This window comes from Bos grunniens, chromosome 7, assembly GCF_055505025.1.
Source record: "Bos grunniens cultivar Pamir isolate PY7600 chromosome 7, Bosgru_T2T1.0, whole genome shotgun sequence".
NCBI classification, from domain to species: Eukaryota; Metazoa; Chordata; class Mammalia; order Artiodactyla; family Bovidae; genus Bos; species Bos grunniens.
The window spans coordinates 17945037-17967377 of NC_141171.1; the positions used below are offsets into that span (position 1 = coordinate 17945037).

The 22341-nt window shown below is 44.7% G+C and overlaps 1 protein-coding gene and 1 long non-coding RNA gene across 4 annotated transcripts in view; one reads left to right on the forward strand and one right to left on the reverse strand.

Annotated features, from left to right (window-relative positions):
- LOC147368714 (uncharacterized) overlaps positions 1 to 17850 on the reverse strand; it is a 61872-nt gene extending 44022 nt beyond the window's left edge. For all 3 annotated transcript variants that reach the window (XR_015166764.1, XR_015166766.1, XR_015166765.1), the window contains exon 1: positions 17715 to 17850. This is a non-coding gene — a long non-coding RNA (uncharacterized LOC147368714). The remainder of the gene's footprint in view (positions 1 to 17714) is intronic.
- Positions 11364 to 16705, forward strand: CD70 (CD70 molecule). The gene is made up of 3 exons (XM_086409778.1): positions 11364 to 11815; positions 12768 to 12801; positions 15896 to 16705. The coding sequence occupies exons 1-3, from the start codon at positions 11468 to 11470 to the stop codon at positions 16288 to 16290; spliced, it is 777 nt and encodes a 258-aa protein (XP_086265904.1). The 5' UTR covers positions 11364 to 11467; the 3' UTR covers positions 16291 to 16705.
- Positions 17851 to 22341: the final 4491 nt, after the last annotated feature.

Consider the following 22341-nt stretch of genomic DNA (forward strand, 5'->3'; position numbering starts at 1 on the left):
TAAGTGATACCAGCCTACCTATAGGCCTCTTTGCTGGAATTCATCTTGGCTAAGAGAAATATCAGTAACCTCAGATATGCAGATGACACCACCCTTATGGCAGAAAGTGAAGAGGAACTAAAAGCCTCTTGATGAAACTGAAAGAGGAGAGTGAAAAAGTTGGATTAAAGCTCAACATTCAGAAAACAAAGATCATGGCATCTGGTCCCATCACTTCATGGGAAATAGATGGGGAAATAGTGGAAACAGTGTCAGACTTTATTTTTTTGGGCTCCAAAATCACTGCAGATGGTGACTGCAGCCATGAAATTAAAAGACGCTTACTCCTTGGAAGGAAAGTTATGACCAACCTAGATAGCATATTCAAAAGCAGAGACATTACTTTGCCAACAAAGGTTCGTCTAGTCTAGGCTATGGTTTTTCCTGTGGTCATGTATGGATGTGAGAGTTGGACTGTGAAGAAGGCTGAGTGCTGAAGAATTGATGCTTTTGAACTGTGGTATTGGAGAAGACTCTTGAGAGTCCCTTGGACTGCAAGGAGATCCAACCAGTCCATTCTGAAGGAGATCAGCCCTGGGATTTCTTTGGAAGGAATGATGCAAAAGCTGAAACTCCAGTACTTTGGCCACCTCATGCAAAGAGTTGACTCATTGGAAAAGCCTCTGATGCTGGGAGGGATTGGGGGGCAGGAGGAGAAGGGGACGACAGAGGATGAGATGGCTGGATGGCATCACTGACTCGATGGACGTGAGTCTGGGTGAACTCCGGGAGTTGGTGATGGACAGGGAGGCCTGGCGTGCTGCGATTCATTGGGTCGCAAAGAGTCGGACACGACTGAGCGACTGAAATGAACTGAATTGAACTGAACCGAAGAGATGCACGCACACAGGAGATGACCCTGAGATAAAACAAACATGGACTCAGAAGAGGCAAAGCAAGATGACTGGCCGGGGACTTCCTTGGTGGTCCAGTGGTTAAGACACAGGTTTTCACCACCATGGACATGGGTTCAATCCCTGGTTGGGGAACTAAGAACCCACCTCCCCACCAAAAAAAAGCTGGCCAAAGGAAACTTGGAAGACATGCCCTATAAAAAGGAAACCCAGGAGAACTGCTTCATAAGAGTGACTCACACTACCAGGAGGTAATATACAGCTGACTGGCTGGGGCCTTGTCACTGGCCACTAGTCCCTGGCAATCTGGTGGTTAGGAGTCAACGCTCTCATTGCTCCAGCCTGACGTCTATCTCTGGCCAGGAACTGAAATCCTGCTTCAAGTCACTACAGGCTGAGGCCACTGGAGATCAGTTCGTAGGATGGAGACGTGGACAGGGAGAACCAGGTGCTAAGATTGAGGGGTCCTGAGGTCCCGTTTCCCAGGTGAAATCTCAGAAGTGAGAAGATATGTAGTTAAAGGGGAGCTGTAAGCTGAGAGGCCTCGGTCTCCCTCCTTACTGTTTAGGACCCTGGCAAAGACAGCACCAAGCTGCATAGCCCTAGGGCAACCTGGAGACATTCACAGCAGAGGGGCAACAAAGTTGGACAAACAGGACCGCTGAGATGGCTCCTTCAAGCTGCGCTTGGTTCCCAGGGGCGAGCTGACTTCCTGCATCCAGATTCCCAGCCCCACCCCTGGGGCCTCTCCCCTCAATTCCCTCCCCTGCACTGTGCTGCTCAAAAGTCGTGAGGAAGAGGAAATTTAGCTGGCAAGGGGAAGGGAGCCCATCACATCCCCTCCCTGCAGCCTCTTCTAGCTTGCAGGTGGAGGAAGCTCTGGTTTCAATACTTCCTCAAACACCCCCAAACCACCCCAAGCAGAATTTCATAGTCCAGAGAGCAATCGATCGATGGAGCCCCTTAGGGGCCCCAGCCAGTAATCCAGAGTGGTGGGAAAACCCAGACAAGTGATGTAAATGTGCAAAGAAAACCCAGGCACAACACACCCTCAGCTCTTTGTTATGTGGATTAAGCTGATACATCTCTGAACCTGCTTCCCTGAGAAATGGGAACCACTGTTGCTGCTGCTGCTGCTAAGTCACTTCAGTCGTGTCCGACTCTGTGCGACCCCATAGACAGCAGCCCACCAGGCTCCTCTGTCCATGGGATTCTCCAGGCAAGAACACTGGGGTGGGTTGCCATTTCCTTCTCCAATGCATGAAAGTGAAAAGTGAAAGTGAAGTCACTCAGTCGTGTCCGACTCTTCGAGACCCCATGGACTGCAGCCTACCAGGCTCCTCCGTCCATGGGATTTTCCAGGCAAGAGTATTGGAGTGGGGTGCCATTGCCTTCTCCACAGCATCATCCAATTCCCAGGGCTCGGGTAAAAATTCCAAAAGGTCACACCTGAATGTATGGAGCTCAAATCTGATGCTCTGTTGACAACCTAGAGGGGTGGAATGTGGTGGGAGGTGGAAGGGAGGTTCAAGAAGGAGGGGACATATGTATACCTATGGCTGATTCATGTTGATGTATGGCAGAGAACAACACAATATTGTAAAGTAATTATCCTCCAATTGAAATTAAATAAATTTTTAATTAATGCTTTAAATTGTAATTGGAGGATGATAGCTTTACAATATTGTGGTAGTTTTTGCCATACATCTGCATGAATCAGCCACGTGTACACGTGCACTTCCCCCCATCCTGAGCCCCCCTCCCTCCTCCCTTCCCACCCTATCCCTCGGGGTTGTCCCAGAGCACCGCTTTGGGTGCCCTGCTTCATGCATCAAACTTGCACTGGTCACCTATTTTACATATGGCAATATACATGTTTCAGTGCTTTTCTCTCATATCATCCCACCCTTGCCTCTCCCACATAGTCCAAAAGTCTGTTCTTCACATCTGTGTCTCTTTTGCTGTCTTGCATATAGGGTCATGGTTACTGTCTTTCTAAATTCCATATATATGTGTTAATACACTGTATTAGCATTTCTCTTTCTGACTTACTCCACTCTGTATAATAGGCTCCAGTCTCATCCACCTCATTAGAACTGACTCAAATGTGGTCTTTTTATAGCTGAGTAATATTCCATTGTATATATATACAACAGCTACCTTATCCATTGGTCTGCCAACGGACATCTAAACTGCTTCCATGTCCTAGCTATTATAAGCAGTGCTGCAATGAACATTGGGGTCCATGTGTCTCTTTCAATTCTGGTTTCCTCAGTGTGTGTGCCCAAAGTGCAATTCTATTTCCAGTTTTTTAAGGAATCTCCACACTGTTCTCCATGGTGGCTGTACTAGTTTGTATTCCCACCAACAGTGTAGGAGGGTTCCCTTTTCTCCATACCCTCTCCAGCATTTATCATTTGAAGACTTTTTCATAGTAGCTGTTCTTACCAGCGTGAGACTTTTTCATGGCAGCCATTCTCACCAGCTTGAGATGATATCTCATTGTGGTTTTGATTTGTATTTCTCTAATAATGAGTGATGCTGAGCATCTTTTCATGTGTCTATTAGCCATCTGTATGTCTTCTTTGGAGAAATGTCTGTTTAGTTTTTTGGTCCACTTTTTGATTGGGTTGTTAGTTTTTCTGGTATTGAGCTGCTTGTATATTTTGGAGATTCTTTGTCAGTTTTTTTGTTTGCTATTATTTTCTCCCATTCTGAAGACTGCCTTTTCACCTTGCTTATAGTTTCCTTCATTGTGCAAAAGCTTTTAAGTTTAATTAGGTCCCATTTGTTTATTTTTGTTTTTATTTCCATTACTCTGGGATGTGGGCCTTTGAGGATCTTGCTGTGATTTATGTCAGAGAGTGTTCTGCCTATGTTTTCTTCTAAGAATTTTAGAGTTTTTGGTCTTGCATTTAGATCTTTAATCCATTTTGAGTTTATAAAAATAAATAAATTTTTAAAAATTTAAAATAAAAAGGTCATACCTGCCCAGTTCTTAGTATGGGAATAAGCCCTGGACGGGCTTCCCTGGTGGCTCAGATGGTAAAGAATCTGCCTGCAATGCGGGAAACCTGGATTCAATCCCTGGATCGGGAAAATCCCCTGGAGGAGAGCATGGCAACCCACTCCAGTATTCTTGCCTGGAGAATCCCCATGGACAAAGGAGCCTGACAGGCTACAGACCATGGGGTCACAAAGAGTCAGACACAACTGAGCAACTAAGCACAGCACAAGAGCCGGATAATGAATGAATCTTTGGGTTGCTTTTTTTTTTAATTGGAAGATAATTATTTTACAATATTGTGTTAGTCTCTGCCACACATCAACATGAAGCAGCCATAGGTATACAGATGTCCCCTTCCTCTTGAACCAAGAAAGATGGTACTGATGAATCTATTTGCAAGGCAGCAGTGGAGGCACAGACATAGAGAACAGACTTTTGGACGCAGTAGGGGAGGGAGAGGGTGGGATAAATTGAGAGAGTAGCAGGGAAACATATACATGACCATATGTGATGTATGTCATTAGTGAGAATTCGCTGTGTGACACAGGGAGCTGACCTAGTGCTCTGTGATAACCTGGGGGGGCGGATGGGGTGGGAGCACGGAGGGACTTTGTTACCATGACATCTGCCACACTGAATTCATGTGTGTACATCTGTGTTTGCGACCTGTGCAAGTGCGCTCACAGAATGAAATCCTTGAAGTGAAACTGATGGATATCAGGGGAGGTACATTCTGGGATCTTGACTGATTTGCCAAAAACCTGTCCTTTCGAAAGGCTGGATCCATTTCAAATCCCAGCATGCATTATAGATGCTCCTCACCTACAGGCTTGCAGCACCATGAGTCTTCAAATTCATCCAAAAGTTCTGATCATTTACCAAATTATGATCAGTGCAAAAGAAAAGATGCATTCCACGTGCTTATAGTTTTTAGTTATTTGGAACAGAGAGAGTATCATGCTTCATGTTCTATTGTATTTCTTTTTATAACCTGATTATTCATAGGCGTTTCATTTTCTAGAAAGTATTAATCACTTCTTACTGACTTAACTTCTGATTTATATCTTTTTTGTGTGTTTTGGCTGTTCTGGATTTTTGCTGATGCATGCTGGCTTTTCTGTACTCTTCTGTAACGAAGAGTAGCATGAGGGCTACTCTTCCTTACACTGCATGGGCTTCTCATTGCGGTGGCTTCTCTTGGCTCTAGGCATGCCAGCTTCAGGAGTTGCGGCTCACGGGTTCTAGAGCACTGGCTCAGTAGTTGTGGCACATGGGCTTAGTTGTTTCCAGGCATGTGGGATCTTCCCGGCCTGGGGATGGAAGCCGTGTCTTCTGCATTGGCAGGTGGATTCTTTACCACTGAGCCACCACGGAAGTCCTAAGTGATTTATATCTTAAGGAGAACAGTTTTGTCTACCTTTGGCCTTACAAACCATTTTTAATTTCTCTATCTTGCTGTTTGCGTATGTGTATGTGTTTAACTTCAAAGGTATTTTTAATGGAGGCATTATTAATTTACATGTGAAACTTAAGAACATTTCTCTCTTATATCTTCTTAGTTTTATTTTTTTCTAATAGACTTCACTGCATCCAGGTGAATTTTTGTGAATGTATCATAATTTCAGTACTTTCATAAAAGTGGGGTCCAGCCACTTGCAGCTCAAAAACGAATAAAGATTCAAGTTTGTTGGAAAGAAAAGTTTACTTTATTTTGGATGCTGGCAATGGTTCAGGGAGAGGCAGGGGAGAGGGTGGACTCCTGTCCAAAAGCCAACTCCCCGATACCCTGCTGCTGCTGCTGCTGCTGCCAAGTCACTTCAGTTGTATCCGACTCTGTGCGACCCCATAGACGGCAGCCCACCAGGCTCCCCCGTCCCTGGGATTCTGCAGGCAAGAACTGTGGAGTGGGTTACCATTTCCTTCTCCAATGCATGAAAGTGAAAAGTGAAAGTGAAGTCTCTCAGTCGTGTCCAACTCCTATCGACCCCATGGACTGCAACCCACCAGGCTCCTCCATCCATGGCAAGAGTACTGGAGTGGGGTGCCATCGCCTTCTCCGCCCCACCCTACTAACCTGGCCAAAATCAGTGGGCAAGAGCTTTTATACATGGATGGAGGGGGCTACCTGCAGAAACAGCTTCAATAGTCATCTTGAAATTGGTCATTGGTGGTTTGACCAATATCTTCTTGATTGCTTTAAGTACAGTTAATCTTCAGTTCCAGAGTTAGTTTGTTCCCATTTCCTTGAGACCAGTTCCTGGAATTGTAGCAGCTTATGTCAGGGCTCCAGTCTGCTCATCATGTACTTAAATTCTTCCACCTGGTGGGAGTTTCAATATCTACAAGACAGCTCACAGTTTATGGTTCAGATTATTATCTACAGCCCTCGAGGAGGACCTAAAGGCCCTTCACCATGCTTAATGACTAAACTATTATTATTTAGTCTTGTTGAACTGTTTTCCTTTGTTTCTACATTTTCTCACTTGTCTGGTTAAACTTACTCTTTGGCTAAAGTTTTTCTACAAATGCGGGCAGAGATTGTGGGGTGGAAGGACCATAGCGCCCTGCTCCATTCCACTTCCATGGCTTTTTCTTTTTTTTTTTTAACACTTAAATCTGTGATCTTCACCTTGGCCGTGAAAGAGAGAGGATGTGCATTTTATTGCCAGGAGAAGCTGACCTCGTCTCTCTGTGTTGATCAGCCACCTGAACTTTGTGAATTGTTGGCTAGGGGCCTTTTGCTACCTTTCTAATCAGCATTTCCTGGAGGGGAAATAGCAAAGTTAAAAGTTAGCCTTTACTGAGCCTTTGCTGTAAGCCCATGGTGCTTACAGCATGCTAAGGGCCTTGCATATATCTCTCTTTAAAACGTTATCACAGCCCATTTTATTTTATTTTTTTAATTTTTATTTTCATACATTTTTAAAGATTACTTTCCATTGGCAACTGCAATATTTGCAATTGCAAAATATTTTTAAGTGTTTTTTTTTTAAGATTTATTTATTTATCTGGCTATGGTCAGTCTTTGTTTCATGCGATGGCTTTCTGTAGTTGAGCTGAGTGGGGTTACTCTATAGTTGAGATACGTGGGCTCAGGGTGGTGACTTCTTTTATTCTGTAGCACAGACTCTGGGCACATGGGCTTCAGTATTTGCAGCAGTGGGCTCCGAAGTTGGGGCGCACAGGCTTAGTTGCTCCTCAGCATGAGCGATCCTCCCAGACCAGGACTGAGCCTATGTCTCTGGCATTGTAAGGACAAGTGTTACCACTGGACCACCAGTAAGCCCCTTAACGTGTGTCTTTTGTTTTTTAAGATTTATTTGTTTTTGGCTGTGCTGGGTCTTCGTTGCTGTGCGAGGCCTTTCTCTAGTTGCCGCAAGCAGGGACCACGCTCTAGTTGCAGCATATAAGCTTCTCATTGCAGTGGCTTCTCTTGTTGTGGAGCAAGGGCTCTGCAGCTCAAGGGCTTCAGCATTTGCGGCTCCAGAGCTCAAAAGTGTAGGCTCAGTAGTTGAGGCGAGCGGGCTTAGTTGCTCTGCAGCCTGTGGCATCTTCCTGGATAAGGGATTGAACCTGTGTACCCTGCATTGATGGGCAGACTCTTTACCACTGAGCCACCAGGGAAGCCCCTGTTTATTTTTTAATAGTAGCATTTTTTTTTTAAATTTTGGCTGTGCTGGGTCTTTGGTGTGGCACTTGGCCTTTCTCCAGCTGTGTCATGCTGGGGGCTTCTCTTGTTGCTGAGCTTGGGCTCCAAAGTGTGTTCAGGCTCAGCAGCTGCAATGCACCAGTTTAGTTATCCCCCGGCATGTGGCATCTTAGTTCCCTGACCAGGGATCGAACCCACGTCCCCTGCATTGGAAGGCGGATTCTTAACCACTGGACCACCAGGAAGTCCCTAGTTATTAAAAAAATATTGTCTCTATTCCCCATGGTGTACATCTCTGAGCCCATTTTACACCTGACAGTTTGAACCTTCCCCTCCCCCATCCCTATATTGCCCACCTGCCCACACACACTGGTAACTACTAGTTTGTTCTATAGGTGAGTCTGTTTCTTGTACCTTATTGTCACTAGTTTGTCATATTTCACAGCCCATTTTGTAGATGGAAACATTGAACTTAAACTGTTGAGGGTGTGAATTTCCCAAAGACTAATATGGGACAGTCCGGAGACTGGAATCCAGGTGTGCTGAGGAACTCCAGATTCTACATGCTTAACTGCACTCAGCAGAAATTATTTTTGACTATGAATGGCTTTCAGCTTGATGGAGGTGGGGCAAGGACTCCAGATGGGCTGCAAAATACCATCAAAGGTCTGCAGTGGGGACCATGACAGGATGTGGATGAGAAGGTCCTAGAGATGGAGTTAGCCAGTGACGCTAGACTTGAACTCAGTGAGGAGGTACAGAGGAGGGACTTCCCTGGGGGTTCAGTGGTTAAGACTTCATCTTCCAATGCAAAGGGTGCTTGTTGGATCCCTGGCTGGGGAGCTAAGATTCCATATGCCTCATGGCTGAAAAACCAAACAATATTGTATCAAATTCAGTAAAGACTTTAAAAATGGCCCACATCAGGACTTCCCTGGTGGTTCAGCGGTTAAGAATCTATCTGCCAAAGCAGGGGACACAGGTTTGATCCCTGGTCCAGGAAGATTCCACATCCCCCAGAGTAACAAAGCCAGTGCACCACAATTACTGAACCCACATACCACAACTACTGAAGCGCACGCACCCTACAGGCTATGCTCCGCAACAAGAGAAGCCACTGCAATGAGAAGCCCCGCATGTCACAGTGAGAAAGTAGCCCCGCAACGAGAGAAAGCCTGTGTGCAGCAACGAAGACCCAGCACAGCCAAAAAATTAAGAATAAAATTATTTTTTAACAGTTTTTTTATGGGAGCTTCCCTAGCTGCCCAGTGGTTAAGACTTCACGCTCCCAATGCAGGGGGGCCAGGTTCAATCCCTGGTCAGGGAACTAGATCCCACATGCCACACCTGCATGTCACAGCAGTCGAATAGATAAATAAAAAACTCAGCAAGACTGGCTTTAAAAAAATAGGATTTTTAAAAAAATCTAAAAAATTTTTTCTAAAAATAAACGTTCCACATCAAAAAACATCTTAAAAAAAAAAAAAGAACAAAGCAAGGGTTTCATCTAGTATGAAAGAAGGCTGGGGACAGTTCCAAAGATCAAGCCCCCAGGCCAAGGAGAGCTTGAGGTCCCTTTGAAGGTGCTGCTGGCTAAACCCCCAAGTCTTGGAAAACCAGGGCTTTCAAAAAGGAAATTCCTTTTGCAGTTAGGGGGTCTCAGTGAGTATACAATCCCTGGACCCCAGGAATTCTGGACACTTTTGACTCCCATCTTTATTCCACCTGCCCCCCCATACCACCAAACGCTGCTGGCTTCAGCTGAAATCTATTCTGTATCCACCTTCTACCCCCACTCCCCCTGTCCCTACAACCCCCATCCCCCCATCCCAGGCCAGGCTACTATAACTTCTCACTCTGGGATGAAATTTTCAAGTCTCAGTGTCTACAAGCAAAGCCTCTAAGACCGCAGTCATGTGTACTTGGTGACAGATTGTGACAGATTTTGTACTACTAGTGGGGGTGAGTGCCTTGATTCACTGATACTAACTAGTATTGTCACAATCCTATAAGCCTAGGTGTTCTTCCTTCATCTTGTAGCTACAGGATTGTTACTGGTTTCCTGAGGCTGCCATATCCAAGGACCAGCAACCAGTGGCTTCAAACAACAGAACTGTACTCTTTCACAGTTCTGGAGGTTGGAGATCTGAAAATCAAGGCATCTGATTCTTTCAAAGGCTTTAGGGGAGAATCTTTCCTGGCCTATTCATGCCTTCTGGGGTTTGCGGGCAATCCTTGGGTTTTTTGGTGTGTATTGCATCAGTCTAATGTCGGCCTCCAACTTCCGTCTGTGTCTCCGTGTGTCCTCCCCTTTTCTTTACAACGTATGGACTACAAGAGCCCCTTCATCCTTACCTCTGCAAAGACCCTCTTCCCAAACGAGGTCACGTGCTGAAGTTCTGGGAGGACATATTCAAGCCACTACAGTCATCAAGAACAGATGCCCTCTGGGGCTCCCCTGGTTGTCCAGTGGTTAAGAATCTGCCTTGCAATGCAGAGAACAGAGGTTCGATCCCCAGTTCAGGAACTAAGATCCCACATGCCACAGAGCAGGTAAACGGTGAGCCACAAGTACTGAAGCCTGTGTGCCCTAGACCCTGTGCCATGCAACAGGAGAAGCCCACACCCCACAGCAACAAAGACCCAGCACAGCCAAAACAAAATTAAAAAAAAAAAAGAAAGAAAGACAGCAGGTGTCCTTCAAGGCCACAGAGCAACAGAACCGAAAGGCTCTGTGGCATGTTGACAAAACCTGGCCCCGCCTCTGCTTCTCCTCTCTTCCTATTGGGCAGGTTGGTCATGTGACCTCCATTAGGGTCCAGGGTGCACAGGCTTCAGTACTTGTGGCTCACCGTTTACTTGCTCTGTGGCATGTGGGATCTTAGTTCCTGAACTGGGGAATGAACCTCTGTTCTCTGCATTGCAAGGCAGATTCTTAACCACTGCACCACCAGGGGAGCCCCAGAGGGCATCTGTTCCTGATGACTGTAGTGGGACCCGTGGTCCCACCACGGGTGCCAGGGAGGCTGGGAAGATGGAGAGGAGCACAGAGATATTTGGGGACCCCTCTTTGATGGCACTAGTGATACAGAACCTGCCTGCCAATGCAGGAGACGTAAGTGACTAAGGTTTGATCCCTGGTTTGGGAAGATTCTCTTGGGGAGGAAATGGCAACCCACTCCAGTGTTCTTGCCTGGAGAATCCCATGTACAGAGAAGCCTGGTGGGCTACAGTCCATGGGATAGCAAAGAGTCAGACACAACTGAAGCAACTTAGCACCTCCATCCCTGGGGCTTCCCAGGTGGCTCAGCAGTAAAGAATCTGCCTGCCAATGTAGGAGACAAGGATTCAATCCCCGGGTCAGAAAGATCCCCTGGAGTAGGAAATGGCAACCTACTCCAGTATTCTTGCCTGGGAAATCCCATGGACAGAGGAACCTGGTGGGCTGTAGTCCATGGGGCCCCAAAGGGTCAGACTCAACTTAGCCCCTGAGCACCTTCCTCCCTGAGTGTTGTGGCTGTATCCCAGAACTCAGCAGAGTATCTGGTCCGTAGTGGTGTTCAGTGAAGGTTTGTTGAATAAACGAATGAGTGCCAGAAAGGTGGGGAGGGTGGTGTTAGTTGCTAAGTCGTGTCCGACTCTTTTACAACCCCAAGGACTATAGCTCCCCCAGCCTCCTCTGTCCATGGGATTCTCCAGGCAAGAATACTGGAGTGGGTAGCCATTCCCTTACTCAGGGGATCTTCCAGACCCAGGGGTCGAACTCAGATCTCCTGCATTACAAGCAGATTCTTTACCATCTGAGCCACCACAGAAGCCTGGGGAGGGTGGGGAGCCATATAAATAAAATCAAGGAGCACCCTGGTCCATTTACTCTGCAGACTGGGGACCAACAGCAGCTGGAGGGGACTTCCCTCCATGGTAGAACAAGCCTGGTCCCTCCCTTTGACGGACATCCCCAGGGAGGGGCATGGTTGGTCCCTGGCAGGTTCAGACAGGCTGAGAGGGCCCCGTGGCTGTGAGAAAGCTGAAGCTTCCTTCCCCCTTCCTGCCTGCCCTCTGCGCACCCTCCCTGCTGCCACACAGCTGATGAAGTGCTCGTGGAGGACCATGATGGCACCAGAGGAGGCTGCAAGCTGCCAGGTGCCCCGCTGGCCCTGGGCATCCATCCTGAGGGTGACTATCTTGGTGCTTCTTAGCACAGGCACATGCTACCTCGTCTGCAACCTGTGCTTCAGCCAGCAGCAGCAGCTGGATTCAACCAGGGTGAGTCTAAAAGGGTATAGGATAAAAGAGAGGGGGAGAGACAGGAGTATGCTACCTGGGAACCTCTGGGTGGGGACTGGACCCTGGGGTGGGGGGCGAGGGGCAACAAGTGGGGAAAAAAAGCAAAGGGGTGTTGAGCAAGAGAACAGACTAACAGACCTATGACCAAAAAAAGAAAAGAAAACAAAAATCAGAATGAGACGGATATAAATCTGCCAGGGGGACTTCCCTGGTGGTCCAGGGGTTAAGACTGCGTGCTTCCAATCCCGGTTGTGTAGGTTCGACCCCTGGTTAGGGAGTTAAGGTCCCACAGGCCCCCCCAGAGTGGTAGCAACAGCAAGAAAATCCGCCAGGAAGAAACATGCGGTAGAAAGGAACAGAGAGAGAGAGAGACGAGAGCAGGGGGTAACAAGCAGGGGCAAGTCTGCCTGCCAGGGGTCTCCAGCTCAGGATAGTCAGCTCTGCCCGGGAGGTAAACCCCGGGTGGAGATCCCAGGCTGGAGGGTGCATCTGAGAAAGATACATTTCACATGGGCCTGGAAAATGACTCGTCTTTGGGGTTCCCCCAGCAGGCTGACTCAGAGGCTGCTGGGGGCTTCACGGAGTTGGGGAAGGGCAGTTCTGGGACCTCCAAGGATGGGGGGAGCCCTGGACACCCACCACAGGTGCCGACTTTGGAGGTTACATTAGGTTTTGCAGGCAAGAAAGGCAGATGTGCGAGGCGACCTGGGTTACATCCTGTAAACTAAGTTCTTCTGAAGGTCTTCTCTTTGTGCTCAGGGCTGGTTCGAATCTACTTCCTCTTTATGAGCTCTTCACAAAGGCTCCAAGTCAGCCCCATGGAATGAGGGGTGGATAAGAAGGATGCACTGAGAAAAAAGTGCTCTTGACTCGAGGGATCACTCCAGACCCCTGACGCTTAGGTGCTTAGCTCTGTTTTCTTTTCTTCCAGTGGGACTTAGCAGAGCTCCAGCTGAATCATACAGGTAACCCGGGATATGCGTGTGTGTGGGAGAAAGAGAAAAGAAGGCGGGTGGGGGAGAGAGAGAGAAAGAGAAAATGAGAAGGGATGAGAAAAAGAAAGAAAGACCGGGCGATACAGCAGTCTGTTTCTGGGTGCCTGCTTCCTTTCTGAGCATTTTATTTTCTCCCATGGGAGAGCTCAAACCGACTCAACTAAGCCAATAGCCACGACTAACATGCCTTCGTTCATGTCACAAATGTTAATTCGGCAGCTACCATGAGGCAGGCTCCATTCTGGGTGCCCGTATTGCCAACATAACAGAAATCCCTGCCCTGTCGGGGCTTCCCTGCTACCAAAGGGATCAGAAAATAAATAAATGAACAAGTTAAATACGTAGCATGCCAAGTAGAGTGAAACACGCACCTGGTACTTTTTGGGGAATATTAAGTACGGGAGGAGGATCGGGCATGTCAGGGTTGGGCGTGCCCTTGAAAATGTGGTCACCAGGGAGGGTGCCCCAGCGAAGAGGGCTTTAGAGCAAGGACGTAAAGGAATGTGAGGGAGGGTGCCTTTTGGCAGTCCCCTCCCAGCCCCTCTCTAACCCTCTTCCTCTTTGGGTCTCTCCCACACTCATCCCCAGGGGTTTGGTTGTGTTCATTCCATTTTGTAACAAATGGAAACCCTACTCATCTTTCTCTGGGGGCTTTCTGATCGGGCTGCTATGACAGAAGAACAGAAAGGCTGACATAAACAAGGTATCTCTCTCTCATGGTGCCGGGGGCTGTGAAATCCAAGGTCAAGGCACCAGCAGGTCTGGCTGTCTGGTGAATGCCCTCTTCCTGGTTCATAAACAACCGGTCATCTTTCTGCTGTATTTTTATATGGCGGAAAGGGGAGGAGAGGAAAGAGAACTCTCTGGGCTCTTGCTCTTTCTACCTCTTGCTCTCTCTCCCTATCTTTCTAAATTGAGACAGAGTTGACATATAACATTGCATCCATTTCAGGCATACAACATAGGTCTATATTTGTATATATTACAAACTGATCACCACAATGTCTTGCTAACACCCATCACCACACACAGTTACAATTCTTTTTTTCTTGTCATGAAACTTGTAAGACCTACGCTCTTCAGTTCCGTTCAGTTGCTCAGTCGTGTCTGACTCTTTGCAACCCCATGAACAGCAGCAAGCCAGGCCTCCCTGTCCATCACCAACTCCCGGAGTCCACCCAAACCCACGTCCATTGTGTCGGTGATGCCATCCAACCATCTCATCCTCTGTCGTCCCCTTCTCCTCCTGCCCCCAATCTTTCCCAGCATGAGCCGCTTCCAAATATACAACACAGTATACTTAACTCTAGTTAGTACGCTCTACATTACATCGCCAGTACTTAGTTTATAACTTTTTCATAAGTTTTTGCGTCCGACCACCTTCACCTATTTTACCCACCCACTCCCCGCCTCTGGCAGCCACTGATCTGTTCTTTGTATCTGTAGCCATGTGTTTGGGATTTGTTTTAGGTTGCACATAAAGGAAGTCAGACAGTATTTGTCTTTCTCTGTCTGACTTATTTCACTTTAGCATAATGACCTCTAGGTCTACGCATGTTGTCACAACTGGCAGAATTTCTTTCTTTTTGTGGCTGAATTAGATAGATAGATGGGCTTCCCTTGTGGCTCAGCTGGTAAAGAATCCACCTGCAATTCTGGAGACCTGGGTTCAATCCCTGGGTTGGGAAGATCCCCTGGAGAAGGGAAAGGCTACCCATTTCAGTATTCTGGCCTGGAGAATTCCATGGGCTGTATAGTCCGTGGGATCGCAAAGAGTCGGACTAGGCAACTTTCACTTTCACTTTAGATAGATATAGATGTGTGTTTATAATATCACATGTATAATACACAGTAATATATATATCACATCTATATCCATTTTAGGTATATGTGTAATATACATTTATATATACACACACACAGACATAAAATACATACATGCTGTGCTGTGCTTAGTTGCTCAGTTGTGTCTGACTCTTTGTGACCCCATGGACTGTAGCCCCCAAGTCTCCTCTGCCCATGGAATTCTCCTGGCAAGAATACTGGAGTGGGTAGCCAGTTCCTTTCTCCAGTGGGTCTTCCCAACCCAGGGATTGAACCCAAGTCTCCCAGATTGATGGATTCTTTACCTTCTGAGCTACCAGGGAAGCCCAAGAATATTGGAGTGGGTAGCCTATCCCTTTTCCAGGGGATCTTCCCAACCCAGGAATTGAACCGGGATCTCCTGCATTGCAGGTGGATTCTTTACCAGCTGAGCTACCAGGGAAGCCCCATAATACATACATATGTATATGTATACACATAGGTATGGGGCTCCCCAGGTGGCTCAGTGGGTAAAGAACCTGCCTGCACTGCAGGAGAAGCAGAAGACTCAGGTTGAAGTCTCAATCCCTGGACTGAGAAGATCCCCTGGAAAGGGCATGGCTACCATCCCAGTGTTCTTGCCTGGAGAATCTCATGGACAGAGGAGCCTGGTGGGCTACAGTCCACGGTGTCGCAAAGAGTCAGACATGACTGAAGTGGCTGAGCACACACAGGCATACTGTGTATATGTACACACGTATGGATGGATATGGGCTTCCCTGGTGGCTCAGTCAGTAAAGAATCTGCCTGAAATGAAGGAAACCACCACCTGTCAATGCAGGAGACACGGGTTCAATCCCTGGATCAGGATGATACCCTGGAGAAGGAAATGGTAACCCACTCCAGTATTCTTGCCTGGGAAATCCCATGGACAGAGGAGCCTGCCTGGCTACAGCCTGTGGGGTTGCAAAGAGTAGGACACGACTTAGCGACTAGGCCACCACCACCTTGTATAGATGTATGTGTGTGTATATGTGTGTATGTATATATTACATCTTCTTCATCCATTCATCCATCAGTGGATATGGGGTCTCTTTTACAAGGTCTCCATCTTCTTGCTCTAAACACTTCTGAACACCCCACCTTCTAATACCATCCCCTTGGAGGTTAGGCTTCAACATTCGAGTTTGGGGCATTCCCTCTATAGCACTCAGTTTCCCTATATCTCCATCCTTCCACCCCTCCCTCACAACCCTCCCAGGGTCGCGGCAGGACCCCAGGCTGCCCTGGCAGGGGAGCCCCGCCCTGGGACGCTCCTTCTTGCATGGGCCAAAGCTGGACGACAACGGGCAGCTGCAGATCCAACGTGATGGCATTTATAGGCTGCACATCCAGGTGACATTAGCCAACTGCTCCTCCTCCACGTGGACCGCCGAGCCCCAGAGAGCTACGCTGACGGTAGCCATCTGCTCCCCTGCCGCGCACAGCATCAGCCTGCTACGCCTCAGCTTCCACCGCGGAGGCTGCTGGGTCGCCTCCCAGCGCCTCACCTTCCTGGCTCGCGGGGACATTCTCTGCACCAACCTTACTCTGCCTCTGTTGCCTTCCAGAAACGCTGATGAGACTTTTTTTGGGATTCAGTGGGTGCACCCTTGACCCTGGCACTTCCTAGCCCAGGTTTTTAAATACACTTTTTTTTCTCTTTCTTTCTTTTCTTGCTCTCTTTTTCTTTCTCTTTCCTTTTCTTTCTTTTTCTTTATCTTTGTTTCTTTCTTTCCTTGCTTACTTTTCTTTCTTTTTTCTTTTGCTTAGTTTCTTTTTCTCTTTCTACCTTTCCTTTTCCTTCTCTTTGTTTTTTTTTTTTAGCCCCCACTTTATAGCATGTGAGATCTTAGTTCCCCAGCCAAATATGGAATTCACACCCCTTGCATTTGAAGGGCAGAGTTTTAACCCCTAGACTGTCTTGAGAGTGCATTGTTAAAGCATAGGAATATAATTGATATTTCTATATTGATTTGGGGGCTTGGGAGCTTTTTTTTTTTAATTAATATTAAAATATTTTTCTAAAAGCTCTTCCTTTCCAAGTATGATACTTTTTTTTCCCCCTCATACAACATGTAGGTCACTTCACACTTGTATCTTTAGGATAAATTTCTAGAAGTGGAATGGCTGGGTCCAAGACGGTGTGTTTATAATTTTGATATTTATTAACAAATTGGCCTCCATAGGTGTTGAGTCAATTTAGATTTTTAGTCTACTGTGTGTGAGCGTGGCTGCTCCATGGGATATGAAAGAAAGCTTTTTCTTTGTCTTATTTCTAGTAAAAGGGAAGCCTGACTGCCCTCCATACTTCAGTGTCACTTAAGTCATTTATATTTTCTTTTCTGTAAAAGCATGCGTAGACACTCTTTTTTTAAAATTGAGGTGAAATTCACATAACATAAAATTAGCCCTCTTAAAGTGTACATTCACGTAACTATATTCAACATCTTGTAGCAAAACAAAATGGAGAAGAATATGACTCTCCAAACACCACAAGTTGTCATTTCTCTAGCCTGTGGTAAGTACATGAGAAGAACTTAACGAGGAAAAGAGTTAGCAGTGACTCATAAGTTAAGAAGAGAATGGAAGAGGGACTGAGAATAGAATCTCCTGATAGTGCAGAAATGAGCATAAACAGGAGGTAAATACTTTCAAAAGGTATTCTTATGTATTCTTAGGTACTTTTGTGATAAAAGAAGATAATAATAAGGCTAACATTATCCTGATACCAAAGCCAAAGACACTACAGGAAAAGAAAGTTATAGACCAATATACCTGACAAGTATAGATACCAAAATCCTCAGCAAAATATTAACAAACCAAATTCAACAGTACATTTGAAGGGTCATACACATGATCCAGTGGGATTTATTCTAGGGAAGCAAGGATGGTTCAACGTGTGCAAATAATCAATGTAATACACCGCATTAACAGAATGAAAGATTAAAAACCATCTCAGCAGATGCAGGAAAATCATTTCCCAAAACTCAACATTCATTCATGATAAAACACTCAACAGATCAGTAGAGGGAACTTACCTCAAGATAATAAAGGCCATATATGATAAGTCCTCGGAGAAGGCAATGGAACCCCACTCCAGTACTCTTGCCTGGAAAATCCCATGGGCAGAGGATCCTGGTAGGCTGTAGTCCATGGTGTCTCGAAGAGTCGGACACGACTGAGCGACTTCACTTTCACTTTTCACTTTCATGCATTGGAGAAGGAAATGGCAACCCACTCCAGTGTTCTTGCCTGGAGAATCCCAGGGATGGAGGAGCCTGGTGGGCTGCCATCTATGGGATTGCACAGAGTTGGACACGACTGAAGTGACTTAGCAGTATGATAAGTCCACAGCTTACATCTTATTCAATGATGAAAACCTGAAAGCTCTTCCTGTAAGATCAGGAACAAGACAAGGACACCCACACTCTCACCACTTTTATTCAACAAAGTACTGAAGGTCCTAGCCAGAGTAATTAGGCAGAAAAAGAAGTAAAAGACATCCAAATGAGGAAGGAAGAAGAAAAATTGCCTCTATTTGTAGATTATATAATTTTATATATAGAAAACCCTAAATACTCCACACAAAAAAAATGTTAAAATTAGCAAACAAATTTAGTAAAGTTGCAGAGTACAAAATCAATATACAAAAGTCAGTTTTGTCTCTATGCATTAACAGTGAACTATCAGAGAAATTAAGGAAACAATCCCATTTATAATTGCACAGAAAATTTAATCAAGGAGATGAAAGGTAAATTTACTGAAAACTATAAGACAGTGATGAAATTGAAGAGGACACAAATAAATGGAAAGATATTCCATGATCATGGATTGGAAGAATTATTATGTTCAAAATGTCTATATTACTCAGAGCAAACTATAGGTTCAATGCAACCCCTATCAAAATTTCAAAGGCACTTTTCACAGGAAAAGCAGTCCTCAAATTGCATGGAGCCACAAAAGACCCCAAAGAGCCAAAGCAAACTTAAGAAAGAAGAACAAAGCTGCAAGCACCATAGCTCCTGATTTCAAACTATATCACAAAGTTATAGTAATCAAAACAGCATAATAGTACTGGCATAAAAATAGACACACAGATCAGTGGAACAGAAGAGAGAAACCAGAAATAAGTATATGCATAGTTGATAAATTAATTTATGAAAAATGAGCCAAGAATATACCATGGGTAAAGCCAGCCACTTCAATAAACAGTACTGGGAAAACCAGACAACCACATGGAGAAGAATGAAACTGAATCCTTACCTTACACCATACATAAAAATAAACTCAAAAAGGATTAAAGATATCAACATAGTGGTAAATTCCTTAATACTTGTCTTGGAAATGATTTTTTTTGGATTTGACACCAAAAGAAACAGCAACAAAAGCAAAAAAAAAAACAAGTTGGACTATATCAAATTAAAGTACTTCTGCACAGCAAAGGAAACCATCAACCAAAGGAAAAGACAACCTAGGGAATGGGAGGAAATATTTGAAAGCCATATATCTGACAATGGATTGGTACACAAATGTATAATGAATTCATACAACTCAATAGCCAAAAAAAAAAAAAAATCCAACTTTTAAAAATGAGCAGATGGACCAAATAGACTTTTTTACAAAAAGAGACTCACAAATGGCCAACAAGTATATGAAAAGGTGCTCAACATCACTAATCGTTAGGAAAACGCAAATCGAAACCATGATGATCACACCTATCAGATGGCTGTTATTAAAAAGGCAACAAATGACAAGTGTTGGCAGTGAAGTAGTTAAGTAGAACCCTAGTACACCGTTGGTGGGGAGGTAAATTGGTGCAATTGCTATGGAAAGCAGTATGGAGACTCCTCAAAAAGTTAAAAATAGAACTACCATATGACCCAGCAGTTCCTCTCCTGGCTATTTATCCAAAAATTTAAAAACACTAATGAGAAAAGATACATGCACCCCTGTGTTCATTGCAGCACTATTTATAATAGCCAAGATATAGAAACAACCTAAGTGGCCAACAATAGACAAATGGATAAAGAAGTTGAGATAGACAGATAGATGATGGAATATCATTGTTTAGTTTAGCTAAGTCATGTCTTACTTTTTTGTGTGACCTATGGACTGTAGCCCTCCAGGCTCCTCTATCCATGCGATCTTCCAAGCAAGAATACTGAAGTAGGTTGCCTTTTCCTTCTCCAGGGGATCTTCCTGACCCTGGGATCAAACCCACGTCTCCTGCACTGGCAGTTGGGTTCCTTACCACTGTGCCACCAGGGAAGCCTACAATGGAATATTACTCGGCCATTAAAAAAGAATGAAATCTTGCCATTTGAGATAGCTTGGATAGACCTAGAGGGTATTATGGTAAGTGAAATAAGTCAGATAGAGAAAGGCAAAAACTGTGTGATTTCACTGTGATTTCACAGTGATTCCACTGTGTGGAATCTTAAAAAAAAAAAAATAAATGCATAAATAGAACAGAAACAGAGTTATAGGTACAGAGAACAAACAAATGGTTGCCAGAGGAGAGTGGAGTGGGAGAAGGAAAGAAATTTGATCAGAGAGATCAAGAGGTACAAACTTTCGGTTGCAAAATAAATGAGTCATGGGTATGAAATTCAGTGTGGAGAATATAGTCAGTAACTGTGTAATACCTTTGTATAGTGACCTATCATAACTAGTTTATAGTGGTGATCACTTTGAAATGTATAGAAATACCAACTCACTATGTCATGTACCAGGAACTGACATAGTGTCACAGGTCAATTATACTTCAAAAACAAACAAACTCACAGAAAAAAAGATCAGATTTGTGACTGCTAGAGATTGGGGGTAGGGGAGAGCAAGAATTGGATGAAAGCAGTCAAAAGGTACAAACTTCCAGTTATGAGATAAGTAAACACTAAGGATATAATAGTATAACATAATAAATATAATTAACACTGCTGTACATTATATATGATAGTTGTTAGAAGAATGAATACTGAGTTCTCATACCAAAGAAAATTTTTTCTATTTTTGAAAATTTGTATCTCTACAAGATGATAGATGTTCTCTAAACTCAATAATCATTTCATGGTGTATGTAAGTCAAATTATTATGCTATGCTAAGTCACTTCAGTCATCTCTGACTCTGCGACCCTCTGGACTGTATGCAATCTGCCAGGCTCCTCTGTCCATGGGATTCTCTAGGTAAGAATACTGGAGTGGGTAGCCTTTCCCTTCTCCAGGGGATCCTCCCAACCCAGGGACTGAACCCAGGTCTCCTGCATTGCAGGTAGATTCTTTACCAGCTGAGCCACAAGGGAAGCCCCAAAAGGCAAGAAATAACAATTATTAGTGATTTGATGTGGTGCAAAGGAAATCATTGTGCATAATCGGTGGAAATATGAATTGGTACAACCACTGTGGAAAACAGTATAGTTCAAAAAAATTAAAAGTAGAACTACTACAAGATACAGCTATCCCACTTCTGGGTACAGACCGAAACAAATTGAAAGCAGGAACACAAAGAGATATTTTTAGAGCCATGTTCATAGCAGCACTATTTATTCACAATAGCCAAGAGGTGGAAGCAACCAGAATGTCCATCGATTGGTGAACAAATGAACAAAATGTGATATATACATACAATGGAATATTATTCAAGCTGAAAAAGGAAAGAAATTTGGCACATGCTACCTGGATGGACATTGAGGACACTATGCTTAATGAAATAAGCTAATCACAAAGTACTGTGTCAAGCAGCTGTAAACCAAGTTCTAAAGCATGATGGGGAACTACCTAGGAAACTCTGAGTTTTTGAAGTAAATTCTTAATGTTTCATATTGTTAATATCTTGAAAATTTGTTAAATGTTGGAAACCTTATCACTATTTTCAGATCCTTTCGATAAACAGACTTGTTGTAAAAGTTGGAAAAACAAAATACTGTGTCATTCCACTCATAAGAGGTCTCTGGAGGAGTCAAATCCATAGGGACAGAAAGTAGATGGCGGGGGGGCCAGGGACTGGGACAGGGAATGGGGAGTCAGTGTTTCATGGAGACACAGTTTCTATTTGGGAAGATGAGATAGTTCTGGAGATGGATGGTGGAAATGGTTGTACAACAAAGTGAATGTACTTAACACCAGCTAACCCTGCACTTAAAATGGTGACATTTGTATCATGTGGGTTATATTGCAGTTACAAAAAAAATCTCAGTGGAGCCATCTCCTAACAACTAAAAATATGGCTACTTTGTATAGACAGCTTTACATGCACTGGTATATAAGTTGGCTAGGGCTATATAACAAAGAACAACAAACTAGACGACTTAAAAAACAGAAATGGATTGTCACACCATCCTGGAAGCCAGAAGTATAAGATCAAGGTTATCAGTAAGGCTGGTTCCTTTTGAGAGCAGTGAGAAAGACTGTTCTCAAGTCCTCTGCCAGTTTCTGGTGGTTTGCAAACAATCTTAGATGTCCTTGGGCTGGTAGATGCACCACTCTGATATCTGCTTTCATCTTTACATAGCAGTCTCCTGTGTATGTCGAAATTTCCCCTTTTTTGTAGAATAGTCATATTGAATTAGGGATCCTTTAGTCCAAAGTATGATCTCATCTTAACTACATCTGCAACAAACTATGTGCAAATAGCCTCACATTCTGAGGTCCTCGGGGTTAGAACATCAA